The sequence below is a fragment of the Anneissia japonica genome, unplaced genomic scaffold, assembly GCF_011630105.1.
Source record: "Anneissia japonica isolate Jap-2015-1 unplaced genomic scaffold, ASM1163010v1 scaffold287727_len1644234_cov201, whole genome shotgun sequence".
In the NCBI taxonomy this organism is placed as follows: Eukaryota; Metazoa; Echinodermata; class Crinoidea; order Comatulida; family Comatulidae; genus Anneissia; species Anneissia japonica.
In genome coordinates, this window is record NW_022713615.1 from 646,885 (window position 1) to 666,145 (window position 19,261).

At 31.4% G+C, this 19,261-nt stretch overlaps 3 protein-coding genes across 3 annotated transcripts in view; all 3 read right to left on the bottom strand.

The window, feature by feature from the left end:
* Positions 1–5,820: 5,820 nt before the first annotated feature.
* LOC117108603 (metalloproteinase inhibitor 3-like) lies at positions 5,821–11,973 on the bottom strand. Its single transcript, XM_033250680.1, has 4 exons — positions 11,738–11,973; positions 7,581–7,910; positions 6,875–6,996; positions 5,821–6,366 (listed from the first exon to the last, which is right to left on the bottom strand). Exons 1-4 carry the CDS (start codon positions 11,841–11,843, stop codon positions 6,160–6,162), a joined length of 765 nt encoding a protein of 254 aa, XP_033106571.1. The 5' UTR covers positions 11,844–11,973; the 3' UTR covers positions 5,821–6,159.
* A 1,851-nt stretch (positions 11,974–13,824) lies between these two features.
* On the bottom strand, positions 13,825–15,116 carry LOC117108541 (metalloproteinase inhibitor 3-like). Its single transcript, XM_033250585.1, has 4 exons — positions 15,011–15,116; positions 14,523–14,747; positions 14,112–14,248; positions 13,825–13,964 (listed from the first exon to the last, which is right to left on the bottom strand). Exons 1-3 carry the CDS (start codon positions 15,114–15,116, stop codon positions 14,115–14,117), a joined length of 465 nt encoding a protein of 154 aa, XP_033106476.1. The 3' UTR covers positions 13,825–13,964; positions 14,112–14,114.
* Positions 15,117–17,993: 2,877 nt separating this feature from the next.
* LOC117108616 (metalloproteinase inhibitor 3-like) overlaps positions 17,994–19,261 on the bottom strand; it is a 3,516-nt gene continuing 2,248 nt past the window's right edge. Inside the window, exons 3-4 of the mRNA XM_033250699.1 lie at positions 18,696–18,825; positions 17,994–18,390 (exon numbers count right to left, since the gene is read on the bottom strand). Of these exons, the coding sequence (XP_033106590.1) occupies positions 18,707–18,825 (119 nt within the window). The 3' untranslated portion in view covers positions 17,994–18,390; positions 18,696–18,706. The remainder of the gene's footprint in view (positions 18,391–18,695; positions 18,826–19,261) is intronic.

Sequence of the window (19,261 nt, forward strand, 5' to 3'; positions counted from 1 at the left end):
AAGACATAGAATAAATTAAATTTTTGTTTTTGCAGATTGTCTAATAATAACAATGATAGAGTGATTTTAATTTTTACACTGTATCATAGTAAAAAAAAATTGTTTCTTCTGAAGCTCTGTGCAGACAGAACTGATATATGCCCATATATAGTAATGATGTGCTTATATATGGTAAGGATGTGATGTCATCATTACCATATTTAGGCATGTCATAGGGACTGAAAGGGCTTTAGAAACTAGGCTAGGTCTTATTATGTTCTATTTCTGCAAGCCAGTCTCATTTTGCAAGTATACCTTATGCTCAGCCTCATAATGCATTACTAAGCAACAATGCCTTCCTTCTGAAGACAGCAAGCAGTTTCGTCATGTGACCTACTTTGAAAAAAAAATTAAAATTTTGCTGTCAATCCTACGGGCATTGTCTAATTCTAATTCTAATACTCAGTTTCTGAAGTGGTCAGTAAATTGCACATTGTTGTGGTTTTTTGTTGTCCCTTGTTTTCAGCTGATATGTATGATTTGTAGTTGGACGAGTCTGAAGTGTTCTAAATAATTCAACTGGGAGATCCATCTTATTATGATTTTTTTTTCTACTTGCTATTGTGCATTGTCTGTAATAATAAGGAAATCCACATATTTAACATGTTTATGAAGACTATGTACACAATATCGATATCACAGAAAAAGCTGACATTACGTACCAGATTCTTTACAACATAAGCCCCCACTAGAAATTTGCTAAAGCAAAAAATTTCAATCAAGTTGTTTACATTCCTCTGCCAGTTCCCCTATCTTCTCATACTACCTCTCCTATGTTAACTTCTACTACATAAGTACAACATTTTTTAAAGTAATAAATACCTACTATACTTCTCAGTGATATGAACAAATTTGTATTTTTTTTTCTATTTATTAGAAATATTCATATACCCTAGAAAAATTTGTCCAGACCCTGCAAAAATTCAAAATTTTCAGTGGGTATCTGTTTTAAAAACCCCAGGAATAGTATTTTTCTGTGGTGTTTAAACTTGAAAAAGTACTGTAATTAGTTTCTCAACCAAGGCAAAAATGATTTTTCAGACCGTACTAAAAATTTGTCTTAAGATCATGGGAATTGTTTTTCAAAACAAGTGGCAAACAATATCCTTTATTCAGAATTATTTGACTAATTGCTCAATAAGGTAAGGCCAATGGTATATCAAAATGATTGATTTCTTATTCAAACCAGTAGAATACAAAGAACCGTTTGTTCATTGACAAAAATAAAACTCAAACAATACTTGATCATTTTTTTTGGCAAAGAGCCACATTGTTATATAATTGACCATAGTCACATTACCCACGAGTACTATCATATATAGCTCTGTGAATTAAGTTATCGTACTTAAGTTTTGACTCCTAATCAGGTAAGGACTAGTCTTGATATTACAAGGGCAATTACATCATAACCTGTGATCTTTAGTGCGACATTAAATGAACTTACCAGTGGTGGACTTTGACAGATAGAGGGTCAATACCACCACAGCCACACCAAGGTTTGGGCTAAGTGGCACGTTTAGATAGCCGGAAATGGCACTTTCAAACTTAAATTTTAATATATTTTTTTTTTCCCTCCATTTTTAAAGATAATTTTAAAAAATGTTGGGGTTTATAGTAAAGTGGGCATGTAATTTGAAAGGTCACGATTGCTATCTTACAGGTCTGTATTATATATGTGCTTAATGTAACATAGACAATAAAAGATTTTTTAAATCTCTATAAAACATTCTGTCTGACTTTATTTGAGACTTGAGTATTGAATTACAAAAATCAATGCCATCTCTCATATTTTGTGTGTATTATATGAAATACTTACCATACTCACTTCATTATTTAATCTTCAATCTGTATGTTACTCATACATATTACTGTAACATAATATGGAGTGGCGAGACCTGAAGAAGCTCACTTAATACTGATAGCGATACAAATTTATTGTCCATCATAAAAAAGACGGAAATACATTTTAAACTGGCAGAACATGACATGAATAAATACATTAAAATAAAGATTTTGGTGATGCTGATTGTCAATTGAATAGTGGCACCTTCCTGATTGTATCAGGAACAGTTATGTCTAATGATTGAAATGGAATCACTCATCGACAGAGTAGAATTTTTATGGAAACCTTGCTTAAGAGTGGGAATATTAATATTTTCTGACAAAAGTCAGTAGACACATCTGTTTTTACTAATACTGTAGTAAATTTCATTTTATTTCAATTATTTATTCCACAATACAAAAAAAACCAAAACAGAGTGTAGGCCTATATTTTTCAGACATGAAAAGTATATAAAGTTTATAATTTTATATGATATTGAAAGATTCAGAAACCATGACTGTATTTTCTTCCTGAAGTTCAAGTAGCAGCAAAGTACTCTGTTAAAGTTTCCTAGAAATAAGAAAACTAGTAATAACTTTTGCATGGTAGACACCTGCTATTAGCCTTCCCATTAGGAGCGCATTCATGTCTCCTGTAATGCGACACCTGGCTGTTGATCAAATGTCTTATTACAGCTAATTATAGTTTAAGATCTATAACAGAATGTCCAAGAATTGAATTTATCAACTTGCCAAGTTAGATCATGAGAGTGCGAAAATAACCCCAGTCGACAGGGCATTGTTCAAAATGGAGGACATGCGTAATGTTTTGTCAGGCAGAATTCGAAGACACACACACTTTTGTCTGATTTTAAGCATAACTTCTTCACATGCAGTTGACTCACTGTCTTGAACAAAGCAATATAGAACCATTGTCCACTTACTTAAGCTAAAATCTTTAGCTAAAATTTAGTGGAGTGGTTTTGGTGGTAAAGTGTCTACCTTCAACTTCCAAAGTTCTTGGTTCAAATCCCTGTAATTGAGTTTAATTGAATGACAGTATTTTAATTCTTTCAAAATATTAATATATCTCTTTATATTGCCAGTTAAGCCTGTTCCATTCTATTCCTGAGTGTTTGCCACCACGTGAGTGATATGATCTTAATGACAGTGCGTTTCATTTCCTTATTGGGTCGGTTCTAATCTCAACAGTCGGTACAGGATGCACGCTCAGTGGTTTAGAAACAATTATTAATCCAACAAGTTTGTGGATTGGTGATGATTTATTGACATCCTAAGCGAGTTGCGATCAGATTATAAAGCCAAACTATTACCATCGTGTAGAGATAGCAATGATTTACTCACGTTAGTTTCGATGACTATTCTTTTGAGTTTTAAATCAATTAAGTATATGTATAGAGGTGTTATTTCATTTGCTTAGTGAAAAAAAAAGTAGTCTTTGTTTGACTTAATTTGATTGGCTATGTATGATGAAGCATGTGACCACATTTACATTTAGTATAGGCTTACAGAATGATTGACAGTTTTGAAGGTAGATGATGGCAATCAATCAATTAATCTCAATCAATCCGTCAATCAATTTTAGCAGATTACTTTTGAAGTATTATGTTAATATTGATTTGTAATAAGATACTTCTTAATAAAAAAAAAAATCAATTGTTTCATTTATAAGGCGCCATTCCAACGGCTAACCTGAAATATATAGGTGGTAAGCTGGCTTTGGAAGGACATTGAACACTAGATTGCTGAAAATGATTATACGTAATAGGAATTCTTTGAAAATAAAAAATGAAGAACAGCTGACTATGAGAGTCATTTCCTTATACTTTCCCCCCAACCCTCCCCATACCAACTACCATATGTGTTTTTTTAAATATCTGTACTGTATTTTATAATTACATAGGATGTTTTTCCGGATAATAAGAAAATTAATTGAAGGCCATAAACCTTTGTTTCTTTATTAAATAAGTTCCTTAAATTTCTACAGTCCCGGAACTTGAAAGGCTACCCCCTCTTCTATGGACTGCTGCCAGAGCTTTGTCCCTGGGACAAGCATGAAGCCTTATGGTGTCATAGACCCCCATGCTATGGTTCATCATTCTTGCAAACCTTATGCCTACAACATTTATCACCTTTTTGCCAGAATAAAATATGGATCTCCCCAGAAATGGTTGAGTCATGATCAACTTAAATCGCATTCAATATTCAAATCAATCATCACGTTTACGAGATTTACCCGAGATTTAATTCAGAGATTTTGTTTATTGAAAACTCTACCGGGACCTATAGAAGCTACACCCACATGGTTAAATTTGAACATATTTTTTGATAGATAAAAGTTTTGTATCGAGCCATAATATCTAGTATACAATATATGTGATCTGATTTATTTTCTTTATTGGACTAAGCTTTCACTTATTACATTCTTGAGAGGAGACCCATTAACATTTTTTGTCCTGATAAAGCTAGCAGGTTCAAATATGTACCGTATGTGTAAATACGATAAAAATTCCCCGCAATTTTGCTAAATAGCTAAAAAATTTATCAGTGTTTTTGCTGGTGTCCAACTAACTGTAAATGTTATCACAATATAATTTGTGGGGCAAATGGTTACATTTTTTATCCTTGTCATATTTAAAATCTGTTTCCAATAGAAAGTTGACCCATCTTATAGTAAAATTTACACTATTAACGACTTGCCTTGTACCTATTTATCTCACTTTTCTTGTAATTACCCATGGTGTGGTAATTTTATAACATTAATATTTATATGATTTTTTGGAATCCTAGTGTCAGTCAGATTTTCAGCAACCAACATCAGAAAAATCTACAATTGATGTATATTTTAATAGTTTTGTATCATTTGATGAATTGTAAATTTAGCAGATATTGGTCCTCAACATTTGTTGCAATAAAATATTAAATTTAATTAATAATTACAATTGTTGTAGATTTTCATTCATTTAAAAATGTCATACTATTTCATGTATTTCTCATAGAATGAAATCTTTCAGTTTTAAAGATATTTCATTTAATTTCACAAAGCTTCCTCCATCAACCAAAAGGTCCACTGATTAATCTCAGATAAGATAATATAATACATACTCCAAGTATCGAAATGCACGCCATCGTGTCAGGATTCAGTATTTCGACATTAATTATGTCATCATCACTGATGATGACATAATTAATGTCGAAATATTGAATCCCGACACGATAGCATACATTTCGATACATGGAGTATGTATTATACTATCTTCCTCCATCAGTTGTTCCAGGTTTGCAGGAATAACAGATTTTAAGAGGCCTCCAAATAACTTTACTTCCAAAATAAAGTTCATGTAATCTTATACGAAGTGTAGGGCTGTACCTTTAATCTGATCTGGCAATGGCCTCTATTCAAACCCAATTCCTCTTTAAAGTGTGACTCATTTCAGGCCTTCGATAAGGTCATACTCCTTTCCTCTTTCCTTCGGTATTTCATTTTTGAGGTTATTTTTTATTTGTTATCCATTTTTTGATAATGAAAATTAAATTCTTTTTAATTAGAAGATTACGCAAGTTTACACATTATTTTGTTCCCGTATTATTTTCATGCACACTGCTTGTTTGTTGTGCTGTCTATTTGTTTGCTGCCCTCTATTGTCAACTTTTCTTGTTAAACACTTGTCAGCACTCTGCCCACAAGTTTTTTCAATGAGTATTATTAGAAAGGAAAAAGAGTCAAATCTGCTTATTTTGCCTGTGAGTGTAGGTAACAGAAGTTATGGTAAGGTGCCTGCTGCAGATTGGTTAAGCTTCACCCCTTAATTCCTTTTGTGGGCACCATTACAATTAATAATGTAAAAATTCTCCTACGTTTACTCTTTACTTAAGCATTTACAATCAGAGTTGACTCTCTTCACTAAGTACACAGATTTTATAAGAACATTTAGCCAAGAATTTCTAGTAAACATTGGAATTTTATTCCCTCTTCATATTTTTTCATATAACAATCTTAATTTTTTTAAACATATCATAAATTACTTTTTCAGGAGAATTTTAATAACAACAGTAATAAAGTTTAAAAAAAAGTTGTAAAATGATAACAAATTATTGTGCAAAATATTAGTAGAATATATAGTGCTTCTGTATATACAATCATCCTTCAATACAATTCAAAATCTTTTTATACAATTTGTACAAAACTTAATAAAGGTAGTAGACGCCTTCAGTTTAAGCACTTTAGACCGGAAGATTTAAATTAAAAGAAACAGTAATTTAATCATGGGTTGGGGTTTAGGGCAGACGAGCATCTTTTTCAGCTTCACGCTTAGCCTTGCATGCCTTGTAGTCTGATTTGCCATTCCATACGCACTTCCCTCGTTTGTTTTCCATGCAGTGAGCGTATTTACCCTCGCAGTCCTCAAAAAGGCCTGATGAATCCCACATGCAAAGACTTTCTTGTAATTTTGTTGGGCAGTATGGTCCATAGCAGAGTTGAATCTGAGGAAATAAAAATAAATTATATAATTACTTTTTTTTAAATTATTTAATTATAATTATCATATACTATTATCATTAATATTAAATAATATTTAGAGAATTTTTCATGGTAATCATTACTTGCTCATGATGATCATAACTATTATCAGTTTGTTAAGTAATAATATTTGTCAGTTATAGGGTAGATGCCATGATCTATAATAAATTAAGTTTCATTTTGTGTCTTTAGTAGAGTGAACAAATTCTGATGTTTGCAAGACTTAAATGTAAGAGTTTGGAACTAACAAACCAAAATTTCAATCAATTGCATGTTCATTGTCATTAATATTATTGTTAATGTATATTTATCATAATTGCTATTATCATTATCTTCATCATAATCATTATCATTATCTTCATCATATTAAAACTTTTAAACCAAATTGACACCAAATCTTTTTCTCCTAATCAAAAAGAATAATAATACAATTATGTAATACAGTAGTATAGAAAGAATTAATATACTTACTTGACAATCATCACAATTGTTGTAAGTTTTCTTCAAACCTTGACGCTGCCTTTTGGTTAAGTCATCATATTTTGCTATCCAACCACAAGTTTCAATTCGGAGGTCATCTTCCCACTTACGACCTACATGTACATAAATATAAAGGTAACTTGTTATTCATTGACGACTGTTGATTATAGTAGTGAATAAAGAGCAACCATGACCTTATAAGATAATGCATGGCCTTGTAAAATAATTTCATGTAGATGAACATCATATGTATATTACATTACAATAATTTAATTTTTATGTTATATTTTCGGTTTTTTTTTGTTTAGTTTTTGAGTAGAGATATACTTAAATGTTTTCTTGTAGATTGATAATATTATTGTTATTATAGGCACTTTCAACCATTGACTGCTCTTTTTCATGTTTGTTATACCAAAATTAAAAAAGAAAATAAATATGGTATATATGCAATTATATTTATGTAGTAAACGTCTTTAATGGGCTTCTATACATTAGATCACCACAGTAAAGTTAGATTCACACCGAATCCGAAATCGGTTTGTAGAACTTTTCGATGTGCGTCTTAGTACGCGCCTCTATTCTTTACCACTGATTTGATTTTCCTTTTTCGTTACGTTAACCATACAAACCGAATTCGCATTCGGTGTGAATCTACCTTAACTCTACTATTATCAGACATTACTGTACAATGTCTTACCTGAGAGAAGATAAACACTATCCACCTCAAGATTTGTGATACCGCAGAGCGAGTCTGTTGGTGGAGTGATGATTTCAACCTTCTTCTCAGGCATCAGATCCTTGCCTTTGTAAATCTTCTCCACACGCACAAAATACTTGATAGCGATTGGTCGCTTGGAGTCACCAGGTAAGCTAGGGTTTTCTGCCATTCCACCAAAGCCGACTGGACCAAATCCAACAGGCTCTGCAAAGTTCACGACAGGCGATGGGGTTGTTTCACTGGTCGGAGCAATTGTTGGGTTTGTATGTGGATATACCTTTTCTTTAGAGATGATTTTGCCACGAATTGCTATAAAGACAAATAATAATTTTATTACTTTATTGAATAGCTTTGAATAATGAAGATTGACAAGTTGATCAATATTGCTATTTTTTCTTTAACAATAGTAATATTTTAATAAAGATTGACTACCAGTGATTATTATAATTAATAATTACCGGTAATTAATAGTAATCAATTATAACATTTATTGAATAGATTTGAATAATGTATATAAAAGTAATAATAATAATAATATCGGTGATTATCATTTTTATTATTGATTAATGATTATTGGTCATAATTAAAAATTTAGTGGGATAATTTATGTCTACATATCATTAATATATTGAATTTGGAATGAAAGGCAAATCTTCTGAAAGACCTTTTTTTCCTGGATTAGTTTTAATTGCTATGTAAACAGACCTTAAAGTCAAGTTCATGTGCCAATATCTGTCATTAGACAAGTTTAAATAGTTCTCCTCACATCCATGTGAACTGACTTTAATAATTTGACGAGCTAAAATCATGATTATCTTTTCTTTATTGCATACCTAAGTCTTGTGTGGTTCATCGAAATACAGATGAATCGCCTTATATAATTTAATTAGTGGTACCCCATAGTGACAAGGATATTGGTATGCATGTGGCAACCACAGATCAGTTATGGGACCATCAAAGATGACAGATAATCACAACAAAAACAATAAAAAAGCATTGTTAATGCCAAATGCCAGCATGAGTGTAACGCCAACCCAGTTGTTTTGTGGTACACTGGAGGAGAGAGAGAGCCAAGTTAATTTAATGAAACAATATTGGGACTGAATGGAGGTTTTATAGGATAATGAACTAAATATCACACATTTGGAAAATAGACAAGGCTGATAGTATTAGAACCAATCTGGGTTGGAAAATTGCTGTGAAATTTTAATTAATAAATTGACAATGTTACTGAGAAATGTATGAATTTGGTACTTCTAATAAATATAATTTCTTATGGTTAAAGAAAATAAAAACATATTTTTAACAAGAGAATTATGATAATTCAGAAAACCTATATTTTTAATATGATGAATAATGATTAAACAGAATATTCAAAATTGAATAAAATTTATCCTGGTAGTACCATTTTCATTACTAAAAAAAAGTTTAAAAATCGATAATTAAATGTGATAAATCTAGTAAGTTCCACTGGTATTACTGGACAAATTTAGAAGGATTATACCATGATGTTTTTGTAATTAATTTATTGATTAATTATTCATAAAGGAATAAATCACTCAAGATTGTAGTTTTATAGTCACATGCTCAAAGGAGAACCTTGGAAGGCCAAGAAGATTGTAAGTCCATTTCTATCACATAAAAAAGCATTATTTACATGCGTAAAGTGGTTTTAGAAAAACCTCAACACCTCTTGGAAAAAAGACATACAGGTCTACAGGAAACTTACTAATTTAAATGTGATAGTTTGAATTTTAAAATACCAGGCTAGTAAGTTTTATTATTCATAAATTAATAAAAGACATGCGATGTTTAGTTTTGCAAATTACAGTAAAATGTTTTTGGAAACCCTGATATTCTTTGGAAGACTTAAACCATTATTTCAATAGCATGCTTAAGCACACAGATAAACACATGGAATTATTTACCATTTTTAGCAAATTTAGGAACTTATGAAATACTGCTTAACAAAACTCTGAGTCTGCAAGTAGATATATAAGGCCATCAGTGCAAATTAAAACATGTATCCCATTAAATTTACAAGTGGATGCATTGGTTGTTACCGTTATTACCACAATGATAAGTAATTGTTATATTGATCAATATTGCTGATGGTAAGGTAATTATTCAACTGCTTAAGTGGTTGCAGGGAATTATGTTAGGGAGAAAAACATGCTTGAACAGAACCCATGGGAAAATGTTGAGTATGCCATGTAAACATTTTGCTATTATTGGATTTGTTATGGATTGTTAAATTAGTTTATTCTAAATAATTAACAGTTTTTGGAGAAAAGCGCTTAGAAAATGTAGTGTAGATTTCAATTTTAGTATGAGCCTGTTTATAGTATCAGGGATAAATATTTTGAAATAAATTTGACTTTGTTAATATAATCTTTTAAATTTTCTTCCTGGAAAGAAATTATGTACAGTCAATACCATGTCCTTAATAATCACTTACTGAAAGAAATCATGTATATTTAATCCACATTAAACCAGGATTTAAGAGGTAAGCAGTTTTACTAATACATTTTGCAATCTGATCTATCATTAATTTTCCCTAAACTATATAACTGATATTAACTTACACTTTTTAATTTTATCTATTTTCAATATGTTCCTAAATTAACACAGATTAACTCTAAAGTGTAAATTATTTTACCTATCTAAAGATTACATTTTTTCAAAATATTTTAGCTGATATTGAGGACAATTAAACAATGCAAATTAATACACCAATCATTTAATGGCAAAATTCCCAAGACTATATGACTTGCAAAATATGCCAAGGGCCCATGGGGACACAGAAGAATGCCAGCAAAGCCTATATGTATCCTGGGTAAAGGCCTCAAGTCCCCGGCTTGCTAGACAGGTCTTATTCTTGTGTATCGGCTTCCTGTAGATTCTGATATTATTTCCTATCAATCGGTGCAGACCATTGTATTGTGGTATTATTGAAGATGTTGGAGCTTGAGAATTTGAAAAATTGCAAGTCTTCTTAATGAAACTCTAAATCAGTGTTCTAGTTTTCTACATACATAATTTTAAAAGGTTAACCACTCTAATATCAATTTCATTGGTCAATTATTCCAAGACATTAGGTCAATTTGATAATGATATTTCATATTTAAAACCATTAGAAAATTTGCAACATTATGTCTATTTCTAAATTTTTGCAGTGTTTCAAGTTTTTAATAAATTATTCTCCATGCCTCCATGCAGTAGGCCTAAGGAAGAAATAGGACATACAGTAACATTGGAAACAGCATTGCAACCAAATAAAAACTCATGTTAGGGAGATAGTTTTTACAAATTAAAAAAAAAAACTACTTGCACTTGCATAGGTTAATTATTAACATCAATTTTATGAATAAAGAGTTCAGCCTTCAAAACTTTTTTAATATTGGTTTCATATATTTGGTTTACTTTCGCTTTTATATATTAAACATTCAACTAAAATTGGTAAGAATGCAAGATTACTAACCAAAACTTCTGAAAGTACAAAATTGAATCAAACAACACAATTAACTGTATTAAGTTGGGAAATTTCATTGGAGTAATATTTATGTGGGAATGTGTGGATGAATTGTTTCCCATGCAAATATGACAGATGTTCCTGCCGTATGGCGGTACAGCTGGTCAAATTATACATTTAAAAACCGTGTTTTACGGCCACCAAGCAAAACATGAACTCGACTGGAACAGCTATCTATGATTCATGTCCTCAAAACTTAATTAAATTATCATTTATTACAATGTGATATTTCAATAAAGTAAGGAATACAATCATCTAAAAAATTATTTTTATGCATAATAAAATGTATATATTTTTTAAATTACTAAATGAAAATTATAAAGCTTTTTTCAATAAATTTTGAGAAAGGAAATTTTATTTTCTATCAAAACAATTCGTTGCTGTACATTTGTGATATTTACATCTAACCTATATGTTGCTTAGGAAAAAATACATAAAGAGTTAAGTTATGAGAGTAATTGTTTCCAAGTACAATAGGTATTCTATAAACAGAACAAGAAGATGTTATTAACAGGTATATTAGAACAATTTATTCATAGTGTATGCAGTTGTAAAATAGTTATTATATGATCAAGACAATTCTATCAATTAATAATATTCTCACCATAATCTGCTTTGCAGAACTTCTTCTGTGGATGGTCCAATGAACAGTAGCAGGCCAACGATGCTTGCAGACAGCAGAAAACGAGAAATATTACCAGTACCTTCATTTTTAAGATTTATTATATTGCTATGAAGTATCTGAGTTCCAGAAGATTTTTTGTTTCCAATATCAGAGACTTATTTGCTGTCAGGTTTGTTCCTTCGTCAAGTGTCAGTCACAACTCATGCTCAACAGCAGTTAGGTACAAGATTATATAGCCTGCTAGATGGCCATTCCAATATTGTGTCACGCTCCCTCCGTATGGAAACTTCCTGTGGTTTTTGTCAAATTTACATGTAGGAATCCAGTGTGGTCTTTGTGTGGGACACTTGACTTTAATCTTTTCCTCATGCCTCTACCATGCAGTAAATCTTAGATAATAAATCATTAATTATTGGAAAAGCTTTTAAACCAAGTATAGTACACTCATGATTTTAATATTAAATCTGAAGTATGCTGTTCCAATAATGCAAACTCTCTTGCATAGTGTTTGTACTAATTCTGGATGTAGAGTATCTAGAGTGAGTGGTGGTTCAGGGGCATACTCTTCCCACCCCTTTTTAGTCTTTTACAAAGAGCTTATATTGTTATTAAATCAGTGCCAATACCAAGAGTTTTGCCATTATCAACTTGTGCTTTTCATATTTGAAAACATTTTAAATTTCTTTCTGCCTTATTTTAGGTAGATACTAATTACTTAAATTCTGTCTATCAGTTAACTTCAAGTTAAAATATTTATTTTAGTGATAGTTAAATCAATTTTTTACATTAAATTATTAAAATAAAGGGAGTAAGAGCAAATATTTTTTGTAGACACGTGGGGTGGAAGTGCAAAGTATTCAACAGCCAAGTTTGTTTATTTGATGACAATATTCGAAGTTGTAGTGACCTAGTAGGGAAGCTGACGTAGCTAAGCCTGGTACAGGAACTGCTTATATACGTCACAGACATGTATCTGGAGATGCAAGTGTAGTATTGCATGCTATTTACCTATTGACCAATCAGAGGACAAAAAATGCTGGTAAGCTAGTTTTGAAAGTTTATATCAACAGTGAACTTTTTGAGGAGATTCCAAAGTGGTGTGCTGGGTGTTGCACATGTTGGTACTAGGTTAAGCCAATAATGTGTTATTTTTATACCCACCAAGCTTTAGTGTACACTGTCAGTAGTTTCTTCCTGTCTATCAGATGAGTTTCATTTATGAGGTATTTAGGATCAGGAATTTTGATTATGTAATTTAAACAAAAAATATATAGGCCTAAAATCTTTAAAGTTGTCATTATCCCTCACTGCAGCAGGTCCTCAAAATATCTTTGCTGTTTTAGGAATAAGCATTATACTCAAAAATTAAATTTGATGAAAAAGAAAGTGGGCTTAAATTAGAAAATATTGTTGGAATTGCTAGAAACAAAATCCAATGGAATGGAATTTAGGAAAACATGACTTAGAAAGGTGTACTTTATTTTATTTAATCATCCAAAATGTGGCTGACACAAAATAAAGTTTGTAATAATAATAATAATACATGTGTGCTGGTGATTTTAACAAATTACCAACAATAATTTCACAGAAAAACATAGTTTGGACATTAAAGTAGAAATCGTTCATAGCACTTGGCAGAAAAAAATCTTGACAAAAAATGGCATAGCTCAATATTTTCTATCACTGTATGTGGAAAACTCAATAATTAAAACAAAGAGAGAACTTGCTCATATTATGTCCATGTTTCTATGACCAAAATGGGGGCCGGCGCGTGTTTATTTTTGTTACCAGTTTGTAAGAAGTGCAAATACATGGGCTAGCTATGTGCAGTATGCATTTTGAAGCACAGTTTACTCTCTTCATTAATAAGGTTACAGTGTATTTACTTTATGAGAACAACAATTTCTTGTAAATAATGAAATTTTATTCCCTCTTGATTTATTCTCTTTTAACAATCTTAATTTTGTTAATCATATCGTAAATACCTTTTCTATAATAATGTACAATGCATAAATTAAAAATTGGTAATTCGTTTTTAAGGGACATGTATTTTCTCAGTGTCATGAACTTTTTGTAATCTGTTTCGCCATTCCATATGCTCTTTTCTTGTTTGTTTTCCATGAATGTATTTGTCTCGTAGCCCTCATAGATGACTGAAGCATCCTAGTTCAAAGACTTCCTAGCATGGTTCATAGCAGAGTAGAATCTGAGAAAAAAGTCATAATTTAGAGTTTCTTGTAAAACTTAAATATAAAAATACTGTTAAAAAGAAATCCAACTAAAAAAATAAAGGTAAAATAATAAAAAGATATATAAATAGTGTAATATAATTATATAGAAACAATATACTTACTATTTACTCTACATACACAGTATCATCACAATTGTTGTAAATTGTCTTCAAACCCTTACGCTGGCTGCTGGTTAAGTTATCATATTTTTCTATCCAATCACAAATTCCTATTTTGAACTCTCCTTCAAACATATGACCTACATTTTAAAAAGTATAAAGGTATGTTATTCACTGCATATTATAAATATGAATAAGAGTAATAATACCCAAATATTTATAAGGCGCCAATTTCAAATTGAAAAGCGAGAGCATTATCACCCCCTGGTCACATGTGTCAGGTAATTAAATGTTTTATTTAAATTTTTTTTTTTTTTTTTTTTTTTATTTCTTTGGTTTGCAGCATATATTTTGTTTTGCATTATTCATTATGTCTATATTTACGTAATAAAATAATATTAAACAGTTTCTGACCTGTGAGAAGGTATATGCCGTTGACCTCAAGATCTGTGACACCGCACATATTTTCTGAAGTTGCTGTCAAGATTTCAACATTCTTCGCAGGTATCAGATCTGCCCCTTTGTAAATCTTCTTCACTAGTACAAGATACTTGATAGCAAATGGTATTTTTGGGCTGAGTTGAGTAGACTCGGCAGAAGGATATACGTTTTCTATAGATGTCACCTGGCCACGAATGGCTGTATGAAGACAAATATTTAATTATAACATTTTTGAAGAGCTTTTACAGATATGTGTTACCACTGCCAGTGATGATTGTTTATTAATGATTACGGATAAGAGTATGTTTAGTCTTTTGCAATTATAATAATGGTTGGTATTTTCAGTACTAATAACATCCATTTGGTGGACAATCAGTTCTTGCTGTGCTGCAATCAGCATCAAAATGGGCACTATATATACTGTCTCTTATACACATCTAGATGTCAGTCAAGATTCTCACCAAAATCTGCTCTGCAGAACTTCTCCTGTGGTGTTTCCCAAGCACACAAACAGGCCAATGAGTCTTGCAAACTGCAGACAACCAGAAGTAATAAGATTATCTTCATCTTCAAGGAAACTTGTTGAGTTCCAAAGAGTTTTAGGGTTTAATTTAATGTCAGGTTTATTTCTTCTGCAAATTCAGTCAAAGCTGATGGTCCACACAAGTTGGTACAAGATTATATAGCTTCTAGATCACTCTACAATTCCCAATGATGTTATAATATTGTTTGAATGAATATAATATAATGATGTTATAATATACATTGCAATCTAAAATTAAATCAATACAGAATATATCTGCTTCATCAACAAATTGTGTTCATTCAAACATGTGCTTGACTTAGTGGAAAAAAATACAAATACAACGAATGACTTAACATGCAGTGAAGAAAATTAATTTGAAAACTTTTGTCTGGAATTAACATCAGCCTAGAATAATGGATGTTTTTAGTTCAGTATCAGATTTCAATGTAATTATTCTTCAATATTGATTTTAAATGGAAATTTAATAAAATATCATATCATATTTTGTTAAAGTCGGTGTTTACAATGATGGAATTACTGATCTGAAATAAAATACGTACAGCTGTTGTCTGGTCTAACGCCCACGAAAAACCATGAGATGTTGTAAAATTTAATGATACTATTTTTTTATACTTTAATAAATTTCAGGAGCTCTTTATTGTGGCCCAAGAAAATCTAGAGACATTCACTTTATGATAACCTGTTATAACATAACTATAAACAAGAGGAATCAGACAAATTGTCAACTTGGTAGAAACAATTGCGACAGAAAATGCCATATGCCAATAATTTCTATTACTTTGTGAGAAGTCTCAATAATTAAAACAAAGAGAAACATTTTTGACGTCTCATGTCTCAGACTAGCATTAGAATTGATGAAACAAATAAAATAAATTCTTATGTCTATGTTTCCATGAACGAAGCGGACCAGCCATGCCTTTTTTTTTTTTTACCAAGTTGTAGGAGACATTTTGAAGTATACTTTACGCTCGTCATTATAAGTACACATTGTATTTACTTTATGAGAACATTTATTCAACAGTTTCTAGTAAGCATGAGATTTTTGGTACGAGTTTAAAGTAGTATTGATGATCTTTTAAATTGTTCCCTTGCATGAAATTTAGTCTATACTGCTCCATTTGTAATCATAAAACAAGTTCATCCATTTTTAATCTACATTAAACCTACTGAAGAGAAATAACCATTCTTAAGAGCCATTCCTTGTTAAGAACGGTTCTTTGTGGCAGTATAGATATAGGGCCCACAAAAAAGAACTGTTGTTTTTGGTGTTCCAAAGAGTAAGTGTAACGGTATATTATAGCAGAGTGCTGAATGTTGCACATGTTAATGCTGGACGCAATGTTCCCGGGACGCCCTTTTGCGAGAATGTGCGAAATACACAAGAAATGACCTGTACTGTATCTCTCGTTTGAGACGCGACTTGGAGCTACATTGTGTAGTGTGGGGTGTTTATAAATTTATGCAGCCAAACATTGTAAGTATTATTATCAGGCCAAAATAAAAATTAATAAATTTGTTGTGATGTCACTTTGATGATGTGCTCATTGAGATTGATACATGTGATTCATGATACTCGTCGCATTGTTCACATAAAAAATGTACCCATTCTGAAATCTCTGCTTACACTCTGATTTGCTCTAATAAACAGTTTTGTACAGTATTTTCTTTTGAAGTGAGTTGTTCTTACTGTAATTCCAGATTTGAAAAGTGTACTCATGTTTTCCAATTGTATTTCCATGTGCTCAGCTATATTACTTACATTCTGTCACAAAATCTACACCTACTGCACTGGGTGTGTGACAATAGGTGGTCTCTAACAGCAATCATGGCTAGCTCTCCCCAACCTGTGTTCATGTTGGTGTGTCCAAAATTATATGCACAATGTTACTTTATAGATTTAAAAGATTTCTTTCTACCACTGAGTATAAAATATTCTCGGTGTAACTCTTTAAAATGCCTTGTTAAATAAAATGAACTTGGAAACTAAGCCAAACGGAACCGATACATAACCAAACAGGTCTTAATATAATCCAACTTACACTACAATGTTCGGGTCAGAGTGAAACAATGAATATACAACAATCAAACCAAGGCTCCAATTCAAGCTGGATGTATATGAGTTAATTCTTCAAATGCGGGAGCCCACAAGACGCAGCTTGTCCACACTCCTACTCCTCAAGTCTAGTCCTATTGGGCTCCCCACAAGAATCCTTTCCGCGGGAACATCCCATAATGTTGTATGTTGAATAGTTGAAAGGTTACAGTCATACCCATCATTTGAGAGATAATTTTACTATATTTTGTATGGTACCAAATATATTCAAATTGGCTCTTCCACTGACAAACTAGCTTCAAAATATGATTTTTCATTAGGTGTACAAGTCCTTTTGATTGGTCGGGTAAAGTCGAATTAGTGTTTGACATGTTAATGAAGATTTATGACCCATTAAACATTGTCTTAAGAAGGTCACACACTGTGCAAGGGAGATGTACACGTCATGTTGGGTGAAAATGTGTAAAATTTGTCATTTTTTAAAATTTGGCACTTAAATCCAAAATTCAGTGTGTTCCGTGTGAGCCAAAACCTGGTGATGAGAATTCACCTTGTTGTTGCCATGTAACAAACAAACAATGCTCACGAAAAAAAAATTCAGGCACTTTCAATCTGATGGCCACCTGCTTAGTGAAAAAGACAGAGAGAGAGAGCTACTCATGCCCCTGGCATTAAAATTGATAAAACAAATAAAGTAAAAACTTTAGGTTCATGTTTCCATGACCAAACTTTGTGCTTTTATTTCTGTTGGTTGTAGGAGGCACACCTACATACATCGGCTAACTATGGGTGTTATGCATGTTGAAGCGTAGTTTCCACTCGTCACTAATAAGTACACAGTGTATTTACTTTATGAGACCATTTATTCAACAATTTCAAGTAAACATTGGAATTTTATTCTGTCTTCATTTATTCTCATATAACAATCTTAATTTCGTTTAATCATACCATAAATAATTTTTCTCTAAGAATCTAAATAACTACTAGCAATTAAAAATGGGTAATTTGATTGTAAAGGAGACATGCATTTTTTTCTTTCTGCATCATAAAACTTTGTAATCTGTTTTGCGGTTCCGTATGCTCTTTTCTTGTTTGTTTTCCATTAATGTATTTTGTCTCGCAGTCTTCATAGATGACTGGAGAGTCCTAGTTCAATGACTTTCTGGTATGGTTCGTAGCGAAAATTCAGTATAATAACTTGCTGTGATAGTAGTCATTTGCACATAATGTTCATATAGTAACTGAAATTTGAAAAATGTAATTCTCATACTGTGAATATCTTGTCACTTTAGATGGATGGGATGCTTTCTAAGGTCACATTATGACTGAACACAAGACCCTCAAATTAGAAGGCAAGCACCTTCATCACTGAACCATAGTTTGAATCCATTGTAATTTTGTTGCCGTAATTATTGCCAATTAACTCTATCATCATGAATATTATTTTATTATATCATCATTATTATCATTAACATTGTTTTTTCTTCTAAAAGGTAAAATAATCAAAAAATAGTATAATATAATTTTATAGAAACAATATACATACTTTTTACTCATCTACACAGTATCATCACAATTGACAGCTGTCAAACTCTGACGCGTGCTGCTGGTTAAGTCATCATATTTTTCTATCCAATTACAAATACTTATTGTGAGGTCACCTTGCGACTTATGACCTACATTTTAAGAATATAAAGATATATGTTATTTACTGCATATATATAAATGTATATATATATTTATATATATATACAAATAAGTAATCAAAGACACTAGGTTACAAACTCAACATTTTATTTTGCACTACAGGATGTTTCATGAGGGCACAGCCTCAATCATCAGGTGCTCGGCTCTGAATCTAATGTTATTTAGCAAATAAACAGCAAATAAAATGTTGTGTATTTCAAACAATCCTGTGTTCTTCCTCAGTGTGAGGACAACTGACAAAAAATACAAAAAATACAAAGTAAAGCAAGTTTAATTTTAAGTATTACTTTGTATTTTTTGTCAGTTGTCCTCACAATGAGGAAGAACACAGGAATGTTTGAAATATTTGTGATTTAATAAATTACATTGCTTCTAGTATGTTTACAACTCATAGCTATTTTTATT